An 18205-nucleotide genomic window follows, 5' to 3' on the forward strand; every position below is an offset into this window, starting at 1 on the left:
GTCCAAAGTCTTGTTTCAGTTGTAATTTATGGGTAATTAAGACTTGCATTGGGAGGCCACAACACAGGTAGATCAGCTGGCATGGAGGTGAGGTTAAATAAAAAGGCCAATTTTTTAGGCTGAACAAATCATGACTCTTAAGTCTCGATCTTGTCATTTTCTGAAACTTTGCAGCTCTGTTACAATATGACCAATCATTTAAAAAGACATGAAGTTGTTTTTTTTTTTTTTTTTTTTTTTTTTTTACATTCAATTATCATCTTATTAAAGCGTCTTGGGTGCCAAATCTGCTAGAACCATCCCTGGTTGACAGTAATAAGCATATCACCCTTTATCTGCAGGCTTGAATGCACACAGTTTTTATCTATCCCTCAACCCAGACACAGTTCTAGTTCTCCATTATTAAAACTATTGATTTATTCATTTTATTAATCTTGGGAAATACTAACAGTTTAAACAGGCATTCCTGGCTTTTAAACTTGATTTTTGTTGTTTAAATTTTTATACATATGTAAAACCAAAAATAAAACCATTACTGTACCAGTTTCCTAAACATAATCATTACGAGATGTATTTCTTTTCATCTACGGACAGTAAAAGTCCCCAGATGTGATTTGAGAAGCCTGGTCACTTTACATTATGGGAACTGCAGACGCACTTCCGCTGTGGCTTAAGTGTTCATACTGAACTAAGATACTTGGATTGAGCCTAGGAGTCCTCCCTGTTTTGATCTAAGGTTTGGAAGTTGTCCTACAGAATGGTGCATTTATTACTTTACTCAACACAAACATTTTGCTTATCTTCAGATATGAATCAATTCATTAGTTCATTATTTCATCATAGTATCTTTATAGCATTCAAAAATAGTTTGTTTTTGTCTGTATATCAAAACTTACACAGACAATTTAAAGCTTTAAGCTACTTTAAAGGCTTTGAAGCCAAATGTTGTCACCCAAACGAACAACTATTCATTACACGTCCTCACTGTCAAACACTACAGGGCAACTTAAGAATTACTTTCAGTTACCTTAAAAAGCCTCAAACATCAATACACAGTATTATAATCTATTTTGAGCTATGATGCAGCTTAAATTGTAGGTTTCACTAATCCAGTTCAGGTCACAACAGTTTGTAAGCAGATATCATTAAATGCAGGCAGGATCTGTTAAAGCTACAGTGTGTAATTTTCAGTGACATCTAACGTCCAGACTGCAGACCGCAGCAACATGAACATCTCCCCCCAACAGTACGGCGAGCGTTACGGGACAAAATGTCTTCCACGACGTCCGCATCGCCTACCTTCTCAAGTGATGAGAATTGTTTACATAGATAATTTCATAGATAGTATTTCATTAGTCTGTGTAGGGTATAGATTTCCATGTAGACTTAAACCGTTATTTTTTCTACATCGTTGTGACGTAATGGGCGATCTCGCAATCACTAGTTTGTTGGCTCTGCGCTGCCGTAGCGCAAAGATGTCTGCCTCCATGGCTGCGAGACCCGCTCCTATGTAATTATAAATAACGAATTCTAAGGCAATGCAAATATTAAGGTTAAGAGGCTGAGCTCATAGATGATGATAAATAACATAGTTATGTATAATATATTACATTTCTGACTGTATATCCCTGTATTTATTACACACTGTAGCTTTAAGAAACTGTAAAACATCATCTTATTTTAAATGTGAATCTGACACCTCCTGCAACATCAAAAGCACATAGCAGGGTGCAATCACCATAATTACATCACATTGGTACCCACTTCATAATGACTGCAGACGATGATCTGGGTGATAAATGTGCTGTCATCCCAGGGAGTTGAGCCACAACATAAATATCAATATCCTCACTGCATTACTTGATTTTACAGACCAATGAAACTTTGATTTTAAACTTAATTAATTCATCTTCGGTCACGCTTATCACAAGCGGAGTCACAAGGGGTGCCGGTGCCTATCTCCAGCTGTCTACAGGCGAGAGGCGGGGTTCACCCTGGACAGAAACAAAAATGACTAACAACCATTCACACCTAAGGAGAATTTAGAGAAGCCAATTAACTTATCAGTCATGTTTTTAGACTGTGGGAGGAAGTCAGAGTACCCAGAAAGAACCCACGCAAGCGCAGGAAGAACATGCAAACTCCATGCAGAAAGACCCCCAGGCTGGGAATCGAACCAAGGAACCTTCTTGCTGCAAGGCAGCAGTGCTACCCAATGCACCACTGAGCAGCTGACTATATTCATCATTAGTAATAAAAGTAGCATCTGTTCAAAGCTGGGATTCTAAGGAGTAAATCCAGACATCTGAGCTTCTCCTTTGTCAGAACATGAAAGATAAAATCAATTGAGTGTCTGAAACGGATGTTTCAAGGTACGAAAATTGATCGCATATTGGAATGATTAAAGTAATGTGTTGGTCTTTTATAGCAAAGAAATGGAGAAAGTGAAGCTCAAACAGGAAGTTCATTAACTCTCATTGAACTGATATTAAATACACAAAGCTTTAGAAAGCATTATTATTAGCTCATTTTTAATTAAACAGTAATGAGGTAAGTATAAAGATACCATCTACAATTTCAACATGTAAGAAAAAAATAAACAAAATCAATTTAATCTGATTGTTGAATAAAAAATATTAAGATTTATAAATAAACTAATGAGACTCAACTTCAATTCCAATTTAATTGATTGAAAAATATAAATCCCAGAGAACATAAATTGTACGTATTTATTTTAATTTAATCTATTTAATACACACATCTGTCTAAACAATGGTGCAAAGAGGGAAGGAAGGCTTATACATGTGCTCCATCGCTATCACTAATTAAAGCAAGATACATTTCTCTGGCTGACAAATGAACATAGAATGAAAAATTAGATAAACTGCATATTGTATTAACATTTGATTACCAAAAGAAAACAAGAGCAATTAGGAGATTAAAAAAACAAAAACAAAGAAATCTGTAAAAAACAAAAAACAAAAAAAGGAAATAAGTACCTTATAACAAAATGTAAATAATGATAATAATAAGGGCTAATTAAAAATATGAGACATGAAGAAAATAATACATATACATAATAGAGGGAGAATCATGATGAGATCATTTGTATTTTATCTGCTCTTTAAAGATTACATAGGAAGATATTGATTTTAATAAAAGAGGTGATCCATTTCAAATCATAGAACCTCTATAGACATAATTTACTGACGGTTAGATGTACAGTAAAGGGTAAATATAAAGTAAGATTATCACTGAGTCTATGCAGTAAGAGTGCACATTATGAGTAAAAGTAAAGCCATTTTGAAGACGGACAGGGAGATCTTGGTTCCTGTAAAAAGATTAGTGAATAAACAAACAATAATAATTATTCAGTTTATGAACTGGTAGCAGATAATACCTAGTAAGTAATGGTGTAGACAAGGCTTATCTGCTAAAATGGGAGGTAAATCTTAAAAACATATTCTGAATATTATTCAGTTTCTTGAGGTGTGTTGGAAATGTAGCTGCCCAAAACATGTTGCAGTAGTTTGAATAAGGAAACAAAAAGCTATACTATAACACTTAAATAAACAGAGGGATGGATTAATGGATGCACTTTTTGTAATATCCCTATCAGGCAGTGTTATTATAACTTATTTCATGTAGGCGTCATCAAACATTTGTTCTGAGAGGCGAAAACTGCCCAAAAAACATCCTTGTCCTTGAGAAGCAGAGACATAATTTTTTGAAAAAATAACTCAGAATAAAAGTGAAAGAGCTTTTCCATCTTGTTGCCATCCTGAACTCTGTAATTCATAGACCAATTTGACTAATAAATAATTTCACTAGTAGAGTTTGAATATACAATTAAGACCTTTTCCATGTAACTGATTTAGTACCACAAATACTAAAATGTTTACATTTCTTCAAAGAATTAAAAAATGTATACAGTGCCCCCACAGGATTACCAACAGATAAGGGCAAAAAGTCTAAAAATATGAATATATCTCTTATTGTAGTGAAGCTTATCTCTCCATCCACCCATCCATCCATCATGTATACTAATCCTTGCTGGGTCGCTGGGAACTATGTCCCTAATTCCAGCATTCGTTTGAAGGGAGATTCGGTACACTATGAATGTGTCACTTGTCCATCCCAGAGAAGTTATAAGAGATTCAGCTCAAACCAAAGGGAAATTATAGTAACTGGGTGTTTTGCTTCTTTCATTATATGAGAAACTTGGAGTTGCCACAGAGAATCCAACCATACTATATAGGGGAAGAAAATTGAAACCCTATGCAGAAGGATCCAGAAAGGCTGTGATTCAAACCCAGGAAGTTATTGCTTCAAGGAAAGACTGCAATTATCATAGTCTAAATTTGAGAAGTAGAATCAAGAAATAATCACCTTTTTACAAAATGAGAGTGACACTAAATACCCATTAGTTCCTGGTAAATTAGTGCCTCTGAAGCTCTTTGAAATTCTGTATGTTTATAAGACAGGAACAGATTCCATGAAAAAAGCATATTGACCAAAACCTCCTATGTCTTAAGTCTGATTAATATGCACTAAGGTAACAAAAGCTACAAGAAACCCTTGAAAACGCACTAACAGAGAATTAGCATAGAGAGGGTCCTCTTTTTCTCCTGTTCCCCAAAACAATCAATTATCATTATGCCTGATAATTGGACAGATCGGCTTCTGTTCTTTTAACAGGATAAAGTTCCTAAGAACTGCTTGATACGAGAGGCTTCAGAGACCCTCTAAATATCCAACCAGACTCAGTGTTGCACTTCAAAGATTTATTGAAAGTTTGTGACGACAGAGTGAACTCAAACTGTAGGCAAACAGGCTGGTAGCAGGCTTGCGAAGCAAGATGACACCTGAGCCCATTAGTGACAAGCCGAACATGCTGGTGGCAGGCTTTGAGCAGATACACATCGCTGAATAGACTGGAGACAGGCATAGCTGTGACCAGACTCCAGTGAGGGAAGGGGGAGCACAGGAACCAATGATTTCAGGCAGTCCACATAAGCACTGGAACAAACTGCATGCAGGCAAGGAGACAATTTGGTGGAGACTAACAGAAAGAAACAGGAAGAATGAGGATAGTCTGATTTTTATTAGTTTCCTCCCCTCAGTTTCTCTGCCCTTTACTTTGCTCAGCTGTTCCTAAATTACATTCAAATGTTCTCACCTGCTCTCTATGACTTTTTCTACACTTCCCTCAGCATATAAGCTCTCTGGTTCTCACTACTAATTGCTGGATTTTTACCTTTGTTCAGTCCTGTGACATAAGTATTGTTCCCCACCATATCCCAGATGCTGTTCCTATCAGGAGGTTCAAAAAATTTACTTTTTGTTGAGAAAAACTTTCTTTTTTTTTTACCACTTTACATCTGATTCTCTATGCATTTACATCCAATTATATTCCAAACATGAGAAGCAGGTGCTGAAGGAGCTGAGATGCTGTTGTTGCAAAATTAAGGAGCTAAATTGAGACAAAATTACGTCTTGCATAAATAATTACCGAGAGGAGTATTTCAGGAGGCGTGATTGGAGTTAATTACCCTATTTCTGATAGTTTTAACAAAACCTATTTCTTGCTTTTATTATTATTCCTTTGTTATGCAACTGTTTCATTTAGCTTTTATTCTCCCCCTTCTCCCAGCCACAGCTTTCCTGCTATAATCCTTTTCTTCCTAAATCTGACTACTCTGCTTTATGCAAACTGGAACTCAATGTTTCTCTCCAGTGTATCCCCCTACATCGCTTTTATATTCCAATTAGTTGGCTTCTGTCTACTCTCTGCCTCTCCCTCCAGTTCCTTAGCTTGACTAGAAAATGCTCCCCACCTTCAATATTTAATGAGACTTTGTTCATGAATCAGCCGTCTGCATTCCCTATTGGTGCACGTGAATGATAGCGTTAAAAATTTGAGAGTGTTAACAAGCTGTTCTTTGTCGGTTTTTAATTACAGAAGCTTTGGGCCTGAAAAGTGAACCCTTACAAAAAGCCGAGCACTTCTGACAAAAGTCCAAGAATATCTTCAAAAGAAGATATTTCTTTTTTCAGTGAGATGCTCAACTTGCAGACATACAGTATTAAGCCATGAAGAAATAAGCTGAATGAGCTTTGATTAAAGATGGTTACAATATACTGCCTAATAGTTATAATTAATTTGTTCTATTCTTTCGGTTAGTTAGTATTTTAATTACCAGGGAAACATGTTTGCGCTGATCATGAATAATTAACTCAATATATAATGCTGCAAAGACTAATGAATGTTCTTTTTACATTTTTAACTATACCTTGTTTTTTAAACCCTCCAACAAATTTTCATATCATACAAAATACCTACAATCATTCAAAATTCAATGGGTCCTGTATAAAATGAGTACTACCATCCATCCATCCATCCATCCATCCATCCATCCATCCATCCATCCATCCATCCATCCATCCATCCATCCTTCCATCCATCCATCCATCCATCCATCCATCGGTGACAAAGGGCAGCCCTGGCGGAGACCACTATCTTACTGCCGGCAATGCGAACAAAGCTCCTGCTGCAGTCATACTGAGAACGGAAAGCCCTTAACAGAACTACCCACCTTGTTTAATTGTGACTTTGGGTTATCCACATTGCTAGGCCACACACAGGCTTGATTAATGTCAAGAACTCGAAAAAAATCGAAAAAACAGCAAAGGTCTGACAAGATAAACGAGGTGAAGGAATCTTAAAAAGCAACACATCCTCCTTGATCTAAAGAATTTCAAGAAAAGGTGAGAAATAAAGTCAGGTATAAGGCTGTGGGACTCCAGTGAGCCACCAGCAGAACATTTATTTTCAAATGGAGAAAACATTGAACCGTCTGGAATGTTTTAGGTCTTTTTAGGAGTGTGGGAAAGATTAATCTTGAAGCTTGTCAATGACCCATCTATAGGTTTACAGAAGAACCCTGAACACCTCACCACCTCAATTAAAATTACAGTTCATCCAACAAGAAGAAGAGACTGGGTTAAATTGGCCTCCACAGACAAGTTCAGACATCAGAAAGATCTTCCAGACCTAAACTATTAAGTCAACATAACTTTTTATGTCTTGTACAACTTCTACAACTCATTGTAAAATTCCATCATACTGCTAGTCAAAACATGGTGGGGGTGGTGTGATAATGTGGGAAACTTAGGGAGCTTGGTGGCAAGTCACAGTTATTCGAGCCATAAATGTTGCTTTCCTGAAGAAGAATGTCCTCCCAAAGTCTGGACTTATGTCCAACTAGGATCGTCCCTCCTGACCCTAAATAACCCAGTAATGCTAAAGTTCAGCAAAGAACAGTGGATGAACATTTCCCCACAGCGATAAAGCTGCCTCATGTGCAGAGATGCAAATGCCTGATGGCAGCTGTTCCTACCAAGGAAGGAAAAAACACTTTACAGTCAGGGGTCATCAGTTTATCACATAAGTTTATAAAGATATGGATATTTTTCCACCTTAACAAACCAAAGCGTTTAAAAAAAAAAACATGATTTTAAAACATGGTGCAGTTAGAAGTATTGGGTTCTCACTCAAAATTCCAGCATCTTTTCAGGGTCCAAACATGACTCTTAAGTTAATTGATCAATCTAAATTGGCCTTAGGTAAGTGGCTTTTTGATGTCTGCATGTTTTTGATCAGTAAGAGGAGCCATGTTCAATGACTGAATGTTGAAATATTTTTTTCTTTTGTAGAAGTAGTTGTATAAAATGCCCTCACTGGCAAAAGTACAGTTTTAAGTCACAATAAACCTTATATTGCGTACAGCTCTTGAAATTGCAACTTTTGATGAAAGTTGTTTTACCAGCTGGGCTGAAAAAGGATTAAATCTGGTGCTTTTTGGTTTGCACTGCACAAACCCAGAGTCTTTCCTTGAAAAAATAACAACATTCAATTGAACACCAATAAAAACAGAGGAGCTTCTGAAATTGTAGGCAGGAAGAGAACACTCACTTCTCAAAGCCCTTCTTTCTGCAGTGTTAGAGTGAAAATAAAACCAACTTTCTATGTGTAAAATGAGTTAATCTCAGTTAAATTTGTCTAATTTGTTTTTTTTTATTCTGTCAAACCTTTATCGATTTTCCTATAAATTTCAATCTTACAGTATGCACACAATAGCGGCAGACAAACCTTAACCTTAAGGACTAGGTTCTGAGACAAAAAAATAACTCCTGCTTCTTTTCACTATAGTGTCACTATAAGCTGAGTTAAATGGATACAGACAGCTGTGTTATCTTCCTCCATGAGCTGCTCCACTTCAGCACAAAAAACTTCTGTGGGATGTAATATAGAAAGACCTTGCATATGCTTACATCTTTGTATCCAGGAAATATTTTCTCAGAAGTGAAGCTGCAGAGCATCTTCTTTGAATTACTGAAAAAAGTAAAATCTAAAGAGCTGTGATAAGTTTCTTTATTGTCTGAATGCCTCTCTAAGATGATAAGATATATTATGAAGCTTGAGGGTAGGAACTAACCTTAGGTCATTTGTTTTCTTAACAACCATGCTGAGTTTTACATGGGTTTAAATACATCAACAATGACATCCCATAACACATAAGAAATGGATCATATTTCATTTAAAAGCAACCACTTGTTATTGTTTTTTTTCATCTTTATTCATGTTTGTAAATAAATTCCTCTCTTAGGGGAGTTTATAGATTATTTGAAGCTTCTCTGAGAGTACTTCTTGCATTTCAGTTATACTGAATCAGAACTTGAATGATTTAATTATTAAAGATCTAGAGCGATCATTAATAGCCTGAATATTCGAACACGATGGTCTCCTGAACATTATTAACGGACAGACAGAGATGTTAACCCAATCCTAGCAGTTAGCCTTAACATGCCTGCATGTGCAGAACAGCCTAGAGCTGGGGTCAGTAACCTTTATAAACCAAAGAGCCATTTTTTATTGATTAAACTGTTTGTTTAGACACAGCTATGTCACTCTCTGACAATTTTTTCTTATTTTCATAATACCATATATGGGATTTAGTTTGATTTAAAAATGAGAGAACAAAAATTTGTTTAGTTGTTTTTAACATTTATTGAGTGTGCTCTCACACACTGGGTTGGCCCTATATGAAAGTATTTAGTTACTGAAGGGCCTAGATCCTGCAAACAATAAGGAGAAAACAACCCTCACATGCTTGGCTATACTCAGAGCCATTCCTCCCATCCCAGACAGCCATATGTTATGTGATTTCAAGGGCTTTTCTCCCTTATATTTAATGTAGACGTCATTGGCTTCTTTTATATAAGATGCATACCAAGTGGCATAAAAAGTGGCCACTAAAAAAGGGAAATTAGAGGTTTCTTTTTTGTGTGGATTTTTATCGACAAAGTTTATACAGCTTAAAGAGCTGTTGACTCCTTTCTTTTATTAACAGATTTGAAAGATGAGTCAGAAACTTACGTCGGAGGTTAACTGAGCAAAGTCAAAGACGATTAAATAAACCTCATATTGTGATCTGCACCAAGCACTCCTCATTAACCGCTCATCACCACAGCATCTTCTGCATGACAGCGACCTGTATCTGGATGCGTTTAGATTTGTGTTCTGATTCCAGTTGAGTCTCTGTGGGATTTATCTGTCCATCTGTTCATTTTGATACGGCACAATTTCAGCTGCCAACTCGTATTAAATTCAGAGCGCCGGTCTGCCAATCACATACTGGGAGACCCCCTGCGTCATTCTCCAGTAGGTAGGCAAACGTGGGCACCGAACTGGTGGAGAATTAGGCAGTTAGATGACCGCATCTACCTTCCCAGGACAGAACATCAGCAGGACCCAGTATTGGAAATGGGATGTACAGTGAAGTGATGGAAATAAGTGAAAGAAATCATTTTTTATCTAGGAGGAGACATCTGAAGTAACAATCCTGCTTTGGTATCATTCCGATGGTTAAAAATCTTGTTTTTAAACCCTTGGGTATTTCAGTCACCAAAAAGAAATGAAACGGGTCACAGATTCCCTCTTTTAGGTAATTTTCTCCCTGGATTGATTATAGTTGCAGTGCGTCTTAAAATGGATCAAGCTTTAAAAAAAAAAAATCCTAAGACTATAATCATAACAATTTCTTAAATACACAGAATTAACAGGTCACCCATATGAATGTGACATACATTTATATACGGTAGAAGGTATTGAGTAGATTGACTGATGTTAAGATGTTCATGCGACCCAGTTGCTTGGAGAAATTCTCATGATGCAGTTCTTTTTGATTCAAAAGGAGATCTTGAGCTAAGCAATATCACTTAATTCATATTTAGACCTAGATTTATTCTAAACAAGCACCAAGCAATTTACAGGGATCTCCTGATTCTCTTTGTATGGAGGCCATGGGGCATCTTTTCCAAATGTTAAAGTTGAAGCTGGAAGAGGAGTATCTTTCATATTGATTGATTCCAAGAGATCAAGGAACCACAAAAGAACCTGAACTCACTGGTGTGCAAAATGTCCTTCAGTCTACATTCATTCTCCAAGTTGTAAAACCTTTGGCCTTAGCTAATATTTTCACAAAAGCATCAGGATAAAGGTTTCAACTTATTGTATATATGACAACATGTTAGCTGCCAGAACGACTAGCAGGTTCAACTGCATTCAGACATGTTGCTATGGAAACAAGCAAAACCAAAAAAACACAACAGGCTCTTATTTTCAGGTTCTTTTATAAAGTTTAGTTTTACAGCCACTAACAAGTTTTCCTCTAGGAGCGGCCCGTATTTATCACCATCTTAACAAAGATTCAGGCTCCTTCCTTTTCTGGGTAAAGAAAATCTTTCACATTGCATGGTGCTGCCATCATCATGTCTCGCAGTGCTGACTGTGTGTTCAAAGTAACCTTCAATGTCTGGCTTCTGCCAAATATTGCATTTATGTTAAATAGCTCATTTTTATACAAAAGGTCTTCATTGACATTTTTGTTATGTTGTCTGCATCAAAAATGGCAAACATTTATTTTAATAAAAAAATGGCCTCTGCTTATTAATGCCTTTCCTTTAGCCATTCTTCCACAAAAAAGATTTGTGAAGTGTGTTATTTATAAGCCTACTTATCCCCCTGCATCTTCTGCTCAGCTGTGGATCTCCTCCGCTCTTTCCGAGGAACCGTTGGCCTCTTGGCTGCTTGATGCTGCTGCATTCAGGTGGACGGCCATATCTTGCTAGGTTTGCAGTTGTCTATCTTCTCTCTATGCTCAGATGATGGATTGAACAGAGCTCTGGCAGATGCTCAAAGATCAGGACTCTGTAGTAGAACCTAACCCCACTTTAAACTTCTCCAGAACTTCCTCCTGATGTCCTTGGTCTTCATGAGGCTGGTGGTTCTCTAATACTCTCTGAAGAACCTCTTAGACCGGAAACAGAACAGTTAAACTTAAATGACACAGAGCTGAATAGGTCACTTAAATAGAGTATGTAAGATGCTAGAGATAGTTCTTCTGAACCAAAGTGCAGACAGACACTAGGAGGCAGTATGGTGAATCACAAACGTAACAAAATAATACCTTTACAGACACATAATTCAGGCACGGTGACAAAACAGAGAAACAAATGAAGACTAACAGCAAACCAAAGGCTTGAATTATGGGGAAAACAAAACAAATGTTAAGCTGATATTAGCTGAGATCTCTGGCTGAGGGAAAATTATACAACAGGGACATATGGGGAGAAATGCAAAGAATAAACAACCAGATCATTTCCATTAATACATAAGGAATAGCTGAGAAAGCATTGGCATAACTGGCTAGTTACACTAAGGAATATACAAGAAAATAGGCACAGAAAAAGACTGGAATAATGACCATAAAAACTAGCACTGAAAACCCCAAATGGCAAGAATATTATAAAAGATTTAAATGAAACACTAGTTGTTTTGTGTTGGTCAATCACATTACATCCTATGAAACCAATTTTACTTTCTGTTTGACAAAATATGACAGGTTCAAGTGCTGCAGGTCAGTGTAAATGTTTTTTTTTTTTTTTTTTTTTTACAAAGGACTGTTTACACAGTGGCTAAAAAATTAACAACTTAATGTATTTTCTCTGTAGTTAATGTAGATTCTCAGTCCCAGTAATCATTATCATCAATAATTTAAATTTAACTTAAACGTTTGACCTTTTTCACTTTAAAAATTTATGTTTTTTTTTTTCCTGAAACACACAAAGTTTTAAAAAGTCTGCTAAAGAAGGGAACTGGACAGCGGACACCTTAACAGAAACCATCATTGCAATAATGATAACAAAGGAACCAGCTATGTCAGAAGAAAAAGTGAGAGCCGTTATTTTTCTTAATTTAAGGAACAGAATAGCCTACACTGGAACAGAATACATTTAAAAGTGTTCATCAGATCCCTATTTTCCATGACAGACTGCATCTCTAAAATTTGGCTTCTCTATTAGAACGATGTAGAGATGATCTTGACCTCGTGTGATGCCACATTGCACATCCACCTCACTCTGCTCTGCAAAAAACCTGTGATGCAAATTCACAGAGTTTATATTTAGCCTGTCTTCCATCAGCCTGCTGCTCCCTGGTGCATTCCTAGTGGCTAAATGGGAAATGTGGACCAGCTCTGTGCTACTTCACACATGTGGACTTATTAACATTTCCACTGGCTAGTAGAACTATTATTGTACTTGTCTTTTACATGTTTGAATTACGCTCTTTCTAATTTTGTTGACTTTATGTCTGTATTTGAGCCCAGTGACCTAAGTTTACTACGTTCTCTGCCTGTTTTCCCCACAGCATGTTTCCAAGGATGAAGCCGGTCTCATGGGATAGCCATGTTTTGTCTCCATGACAGCCAAATCCCTCAGCCCTCGTTGCAGTGACCACCTGCACAGCAAAGGTGGGCAGTCGTGGGTGAGCGGTTAGGGTGTCAGACTTGGATCCCAAAGGTTACCGGTTCGACTCCTGACCCGCCAGGTTGGTGGGGGGAGTAATTAACCAGCGCTCTCCCCCATTCTCCTCCATGACTGAGGTACCCTGAGCATGGTACCGTCCCGCCACACTGCTCCCTTGGGGCGCCATTGAGGGCTGCCCCCTTGCACGGGTGAGGCATAAATGCAATTTCATGGTGTGCAGTGTTCACTTGTGTGTGCTGTGTCACAATGACAATGGGAGTTGGAGGAGTTTCCCAAAGGGCTTTCACAAAGGATGCTGGGAAATAATGAGCATTTTTATTCCAGTCAGGATGACAAAGATGGGGAGGATGAGGACGAGGAAGAAGAGCAAAGTCGAGAGACGAGAAATGACCCTGCTCAACGTAGCAGGGAGAACGGAGGACTAGAAGGTCTGGAAGAGAAGGAAATGATCGGAGGACGGCAATCCTGGGAAGGGAAGGGCAGTGAGGTGGTGAAACCTGCAGCTATTGTGGTTGGTAGACAGAGAGTGGACCGGCCGCTGAGGCCAGTTAACCCAAACGCCCGGGGCATCCCCAACATGTCCAATGCGGCCCAACCATATCATCACACTACTAACAAGCTGCAGCAGCAACATCTCATGGCAGCAAAGAGACGAGCTCTCATGGAACGCAGCATGACCACAATGGCTCCTCAGGAGGACACCTTCCTGACCATGATGGTGTTTCGCATCGGGATCCCTGACATCAAACAAACAGTACGTGCATTAGAAACACTGAGTGAAAACATATGCCTAAATTCTCACAAGGGCCCCACAATCATAATTTAAAACTACTTTAAGGCCAAAATCATTAAAGTTTTAAAACAGAAAAGCACAGAGAACATTTCAAGACATTTCATCCCCTTTGCAAGCAGGGCACTGACTGGAGGTCTTTCCAAATGAGGAAATAGTTCAAGCCAAGTCTCTCTGGTATTGCTGCCTCAGAGAAAGATTTAGTTTGATTTGACACAAGAACTACAAAAATATCCATATAACTGTTGTATAGTAAGGCTTTAGACACGTTTTAACCTTAAAACGTGACATAGAGGTCACAAAGGGAAGGTGAAAGGTGCTATATAAATAAACATTACTTACTTAACACATTTGAAAAACACAAATAAAACTGGTTTATATTGGTTTTACCACAATAAATCTAACACCATACTCCCCCCATAATTACTAACCTGTTATCTATTGCAGCATATTAATAAAACATTAAAACATATAGAAGAATTCAGCTTTTAATTTGAATACTTCTATTGATTGTTGGGAAAACTACCCACATTCACAATAATATTTTTAAATAGAATAAGCAGCATAAAATATATTGACTCCTCATACATATATATTTCTTTAAAATAACCAGAAAGAGTCAGACTGTTTTTTTAGTCAGACTGTTTTTTTCTGTGTTATTAGACTGACATTTACTCCAACAAACATGCAACCAGGACCAGGAAGCTCAAGCTTAATTCTCATCTTGGTTCCTTATCAAAGTCTGGAAATTAGGTTGAAATTAGGTGAGTTTGGCGCCTGAGCTCTAATATTATCTCTCTCTGGTGAAGATGCTAAGGATGTCATTGAGTGATGAGCTCATTCCTACTGCCTGAACATGTGTCCAGCCTGTCAGGAAGTGACTTGGGGGTGTTCTGGCGTGGTGGGGGAGCTGAGGAGAACAAAGGCAAAGAAGGAGGAGCAGAGGGTCGAAAGCAGTGCAAAAAATACAGAGTAGAATAAGATGTTTCTACAGCATAAAAAGACCAAAGGTATGGATAAGAACAGATTTTTTTCAGCTGTGGGCAGGGTGTCCAAAAATTATCCTTAAGTAAGAGTCTGATTATTTTAATTTTCTTAGTAGCATCCAAGAAAATACTTGAAAAAGGGTTAAAAAGTCTTTGATAAAAAAGGTAACTTAGATACAGGGTAACTGTTTTATCTGAAAAACTTATTAAATTTTAAAAATAAGGTAATCACAATGACCAGAATACAATTATTTCCAAAGTCAGGTGTTTAAAGACTGTATTAAAACATTTATGCAAATACAAAATATAACTACATTTATATATTTTGTTTACTCAGGCCAATGTACCTGCTCTGATAAATAGATGTCTAAGCTTTTTTGTTTCACTTTGTGCAAATAAATCAAACCAGATATTTTTGTATATGGTTTGTTAGCATCCCAACATTGTTAGTGGTTAATAGACCTAAACGCCAGAAAAAATAAATCATTATTACAGAAGAAAATATTGGTTTAAATTGTTTTTATATCATGTCATTAAATGTCCCGAAAATAATTAAGGAAGATAAAACATAGCCTCCCTACTGCTGAGGAGGAGTGAAAAACAGACGCATTCAGTCAACATTATGATGCGAGCCTCTGCCTTGGGTCAAGCATTGTCATAATTAGGATCCAAATCTGAATTAGGCATCATTTAACACTTCCTGCAGCTGCCCGCGTGCCAGTGGTGGCAGGTGAGAATTGGTGTTCCCACACATATAGCCCATCAAGGTGAGAAAGCCCCACCATTCCTGCCCTCCCCCGTCTTCCTTTCTCCATTTCCAAGTCCCTGAACATGCCAAGTGTTCCACATGTCAGCTAATCTGCCCTCAATATAACAGTACTTGCTAATTATCTAATAGGTTTTTAATGAGTTTGGGGAGAGCTGAGGAGTGAGTCACTCTGGATGGCTAAAAACACTTAGAGAGGGTTTCTGTGTTGTTCTTAAGCCTTAAACCAGCCACAGGCGACACATTCAGCTCTGCGCCAAACTGGGAAAAAAAAAAAAACTCACAGTGCTTTGAAACCCTTCAGCACAAACGTCACTTAAATGAATTAAAGGGACATAAAGGAAAGGCATGAATATGATGAGCTGGAGAAGAAGAGGTGTGCTACAATTAGATTACAATAGTGCAAAAGTTTGGATGCAGAAAGACTTGGATACTACAGTGTCAATGTGACATACAGCCTGAATTATATGGGTCTTCTCTCTCCAAGGGATAAGCTATCCAGTCTCTCACACAGCAGAGCAGAAACGTAAACACTGCATTCCCTCTCCCATTCAAACACACAGACACAAATACACATACGCTCATTTAAACATGTGTGCAAGAAACGTTTGCTCGTGCACGTCATGTTGTATACCGCCAAGGGACCAGGAAGACATTGCTAAGGCAACCGGTTCCTTCCTCCTGTAATGAACCGGTTGCCATGCCAATATTCTTGGCTATACTATCAAATAATGCCACCTAGGAAGGGAGGGGGGATGTATAAGAGCGATGCTGAGCCGTGCAGTTTTACTTACAGTTCTCAGAAATACAAGTAAAGCTCCACCCCTGCTGTTAAAGCCCAGCTTTCTGTGAGCCGTCAGCGACGTTTCAATTTGAAGGTCTTCCTATGGAGAAGCAGGAAAACTGAATAATTTGAAGGCAGAGACAGAGAGAGAAGAAACATCACAGTGAAATCGAGTTAGGCAGACCTCACAGCAAACATCTGAGGCAATTTCTCACTAAGACCAGTAAAACGCTTCAGGTTTAAAACATACAGGAGGCCAATAAGATCCTCTCTGCAGTGTTGAGAGAACGGGAGTAGTTAGTTCGATACTGTACAGTGAAAAACAATAAACTTCTTCATTCTAACAAAACAGAGACAATGCGGTAAAATGAATAGCCTGATCACACCAATGGAAATGTTGTTACCAGCTGTTTTCTAGAAATAAAACAAGTTCCAGATGGATTTTAATCCTGTCCTATATACAGACATCAGTCACCCGGATGTAAACTCCGCCAGACATTGTAACTGTGGTCATATTCATGCTTTAACATCAGGAAATTTTAGTAGCGGGATTAGCCAAACTTCCTCAAAGCAGGAACTGTTTGACTGGTATTATGTGCAAAATATGACAGTGATGAAGGATTAAATCTATCCATCCATCTTCTAACACGCTTAATCCCAAGTGGGGTCACGAGGGTTGCTGGTGCCTATCTCCAGCTGTCAATGGGCGAGAGGCTGGGTACACCCTGAAAAGGTTGCCAGTCCGTCGCAGGGACAAACAGGACAGACAACCATTCACGCACACACTCACAAGGCCAATAAGACCAATAAGAGCCTAAGGACAATTTAGAGAAGCCAATTAAACTAACAGTCATGTTTTTGGACTCTGGGAGGAAGCCGGAGTACCCGGAGAGAACCCACGCATGCTCAGGGAGAACATACAAACTCCATGCAGAAAGGGCCGGGACTCGGACCCAGAACATTCTTGCTGTATGCAGCAGTGCTACCCACTGCGCCCCAAATAATTAAATATAATTGGAAATTTGACAAAAAGTAAAGTTGAATAAACTGAACTAATCAAAGAGATTATTGGTTAAATTAAAACAAAGAGGATAAAGTAAAATAGAAGTAGCACAGGTTCAAATAATTGAAAAAAACAAAATCCTACAGTAATAGAATACAAATTTAAACAACAATTAGATCTAAATTTTATCTTTCCTGGTTAAAAACAAAAAAATTACATAAAAACTCCATTACATAAGTTTAAAAAGGAAAAGTACATAAACAAATAAAAGGGTTATTATAGAGTTTTTCTGATGATGCTGCCACCTGAGGGCAAAAACATAGAACAGCAGCATTCTTCTGCTTATTCTCGTAGCTCGCGCTTGTACTTAACAAGCTGTTTTGTCTACATTGTCTACATCTCGAACTCAATGCTATTCCTGACATTTTGAATTGAGAAAGCTTTCTCGATGGGAAGCAAAACGTCTTCAAGCTTGGAAACAAAGCCCAGTGGATTGTTTTTATTTTTCTATTTTTGGAATTTTGTCTACATTTTCCACCTAACCTTGAGTAGCCATTGGTTTCCGAGTTGAGCTGGACTCTGGTCGCTTCTGAATACCAAAAAATCCATGTTAATTATAACGCTTCGATCATGGACGAAATTTTGATTTCAGAAGTGTGGGGGGGGTGGGACATAAGTGTTTATAATATAACTTACTTATTAATATAACAAAGATCCAATCACAGACTTGATTCGGTGGCACATCAAATGTTTTTAAAGTGAACTTCTCTGGTTTGACAGCCAATAACATAAGAAAAGACGGTGGGCCAATCAGGAGCTTGTGGGCGGTCTAAACTCAGGGAAGTGGGCTTCAGCTTTGGCTGCGGTTTTCCGCTTGGTCCTAGTGCTCGACAATGTCTGTGTTCTGTGGCATAACATTGTTTTTGGACAGTAAAGGGTACCCAAACGGATGTTTGAAAAAGTGCAGGGGGCATATCCCCTCATC

General features: G+C 38.0%; 1 protein-coding gene across 1 annotated transcript in view; it reads left to right on the top strand.

Annotated features, from left to right (window-relative positions):
• Positions 1 to 18205, top strand: part of LOC119793748 (SH3 and multiple ankyrin repeat domains protein 1-like) — a 74695-nt gene that overhangs the window by 10024 nt on the left and 46466 nt on the right. The window contains exons 2-3 of the mRNA XM_038300989.1: positions 12773 to 12875; positions 13183 to 13645. Coding sequence (XP_038156917.1) covers positions 13184 to 13645 — 462 coding nt within the window. The 5' untranslated portion in view covers positions 12773 to 12875; position 13183. The remainder of the gene's footprint in view (positions 1 to 12772; positions 12876 to 13182; positions 13646 to 18205) is intronic.

Source organism: Cyprinodon tularosa, unplaced genomic scaffold (assembly GCF_016077235.1).
Source record: "Cyprinodon tularosa strain WSP-4 unplaced genomic scaffold, ASM1607723v1 ctg46, whole genome shotgun sequence".
NCBI classification, from domain to species: domain Eukaryota; kingdom Metazoa; phylum Chordata; class Actinopteri; order Cyprinodontiformes; family Cyprinodontidae; genus Cyprinodon; species Cyprinodon tularosa.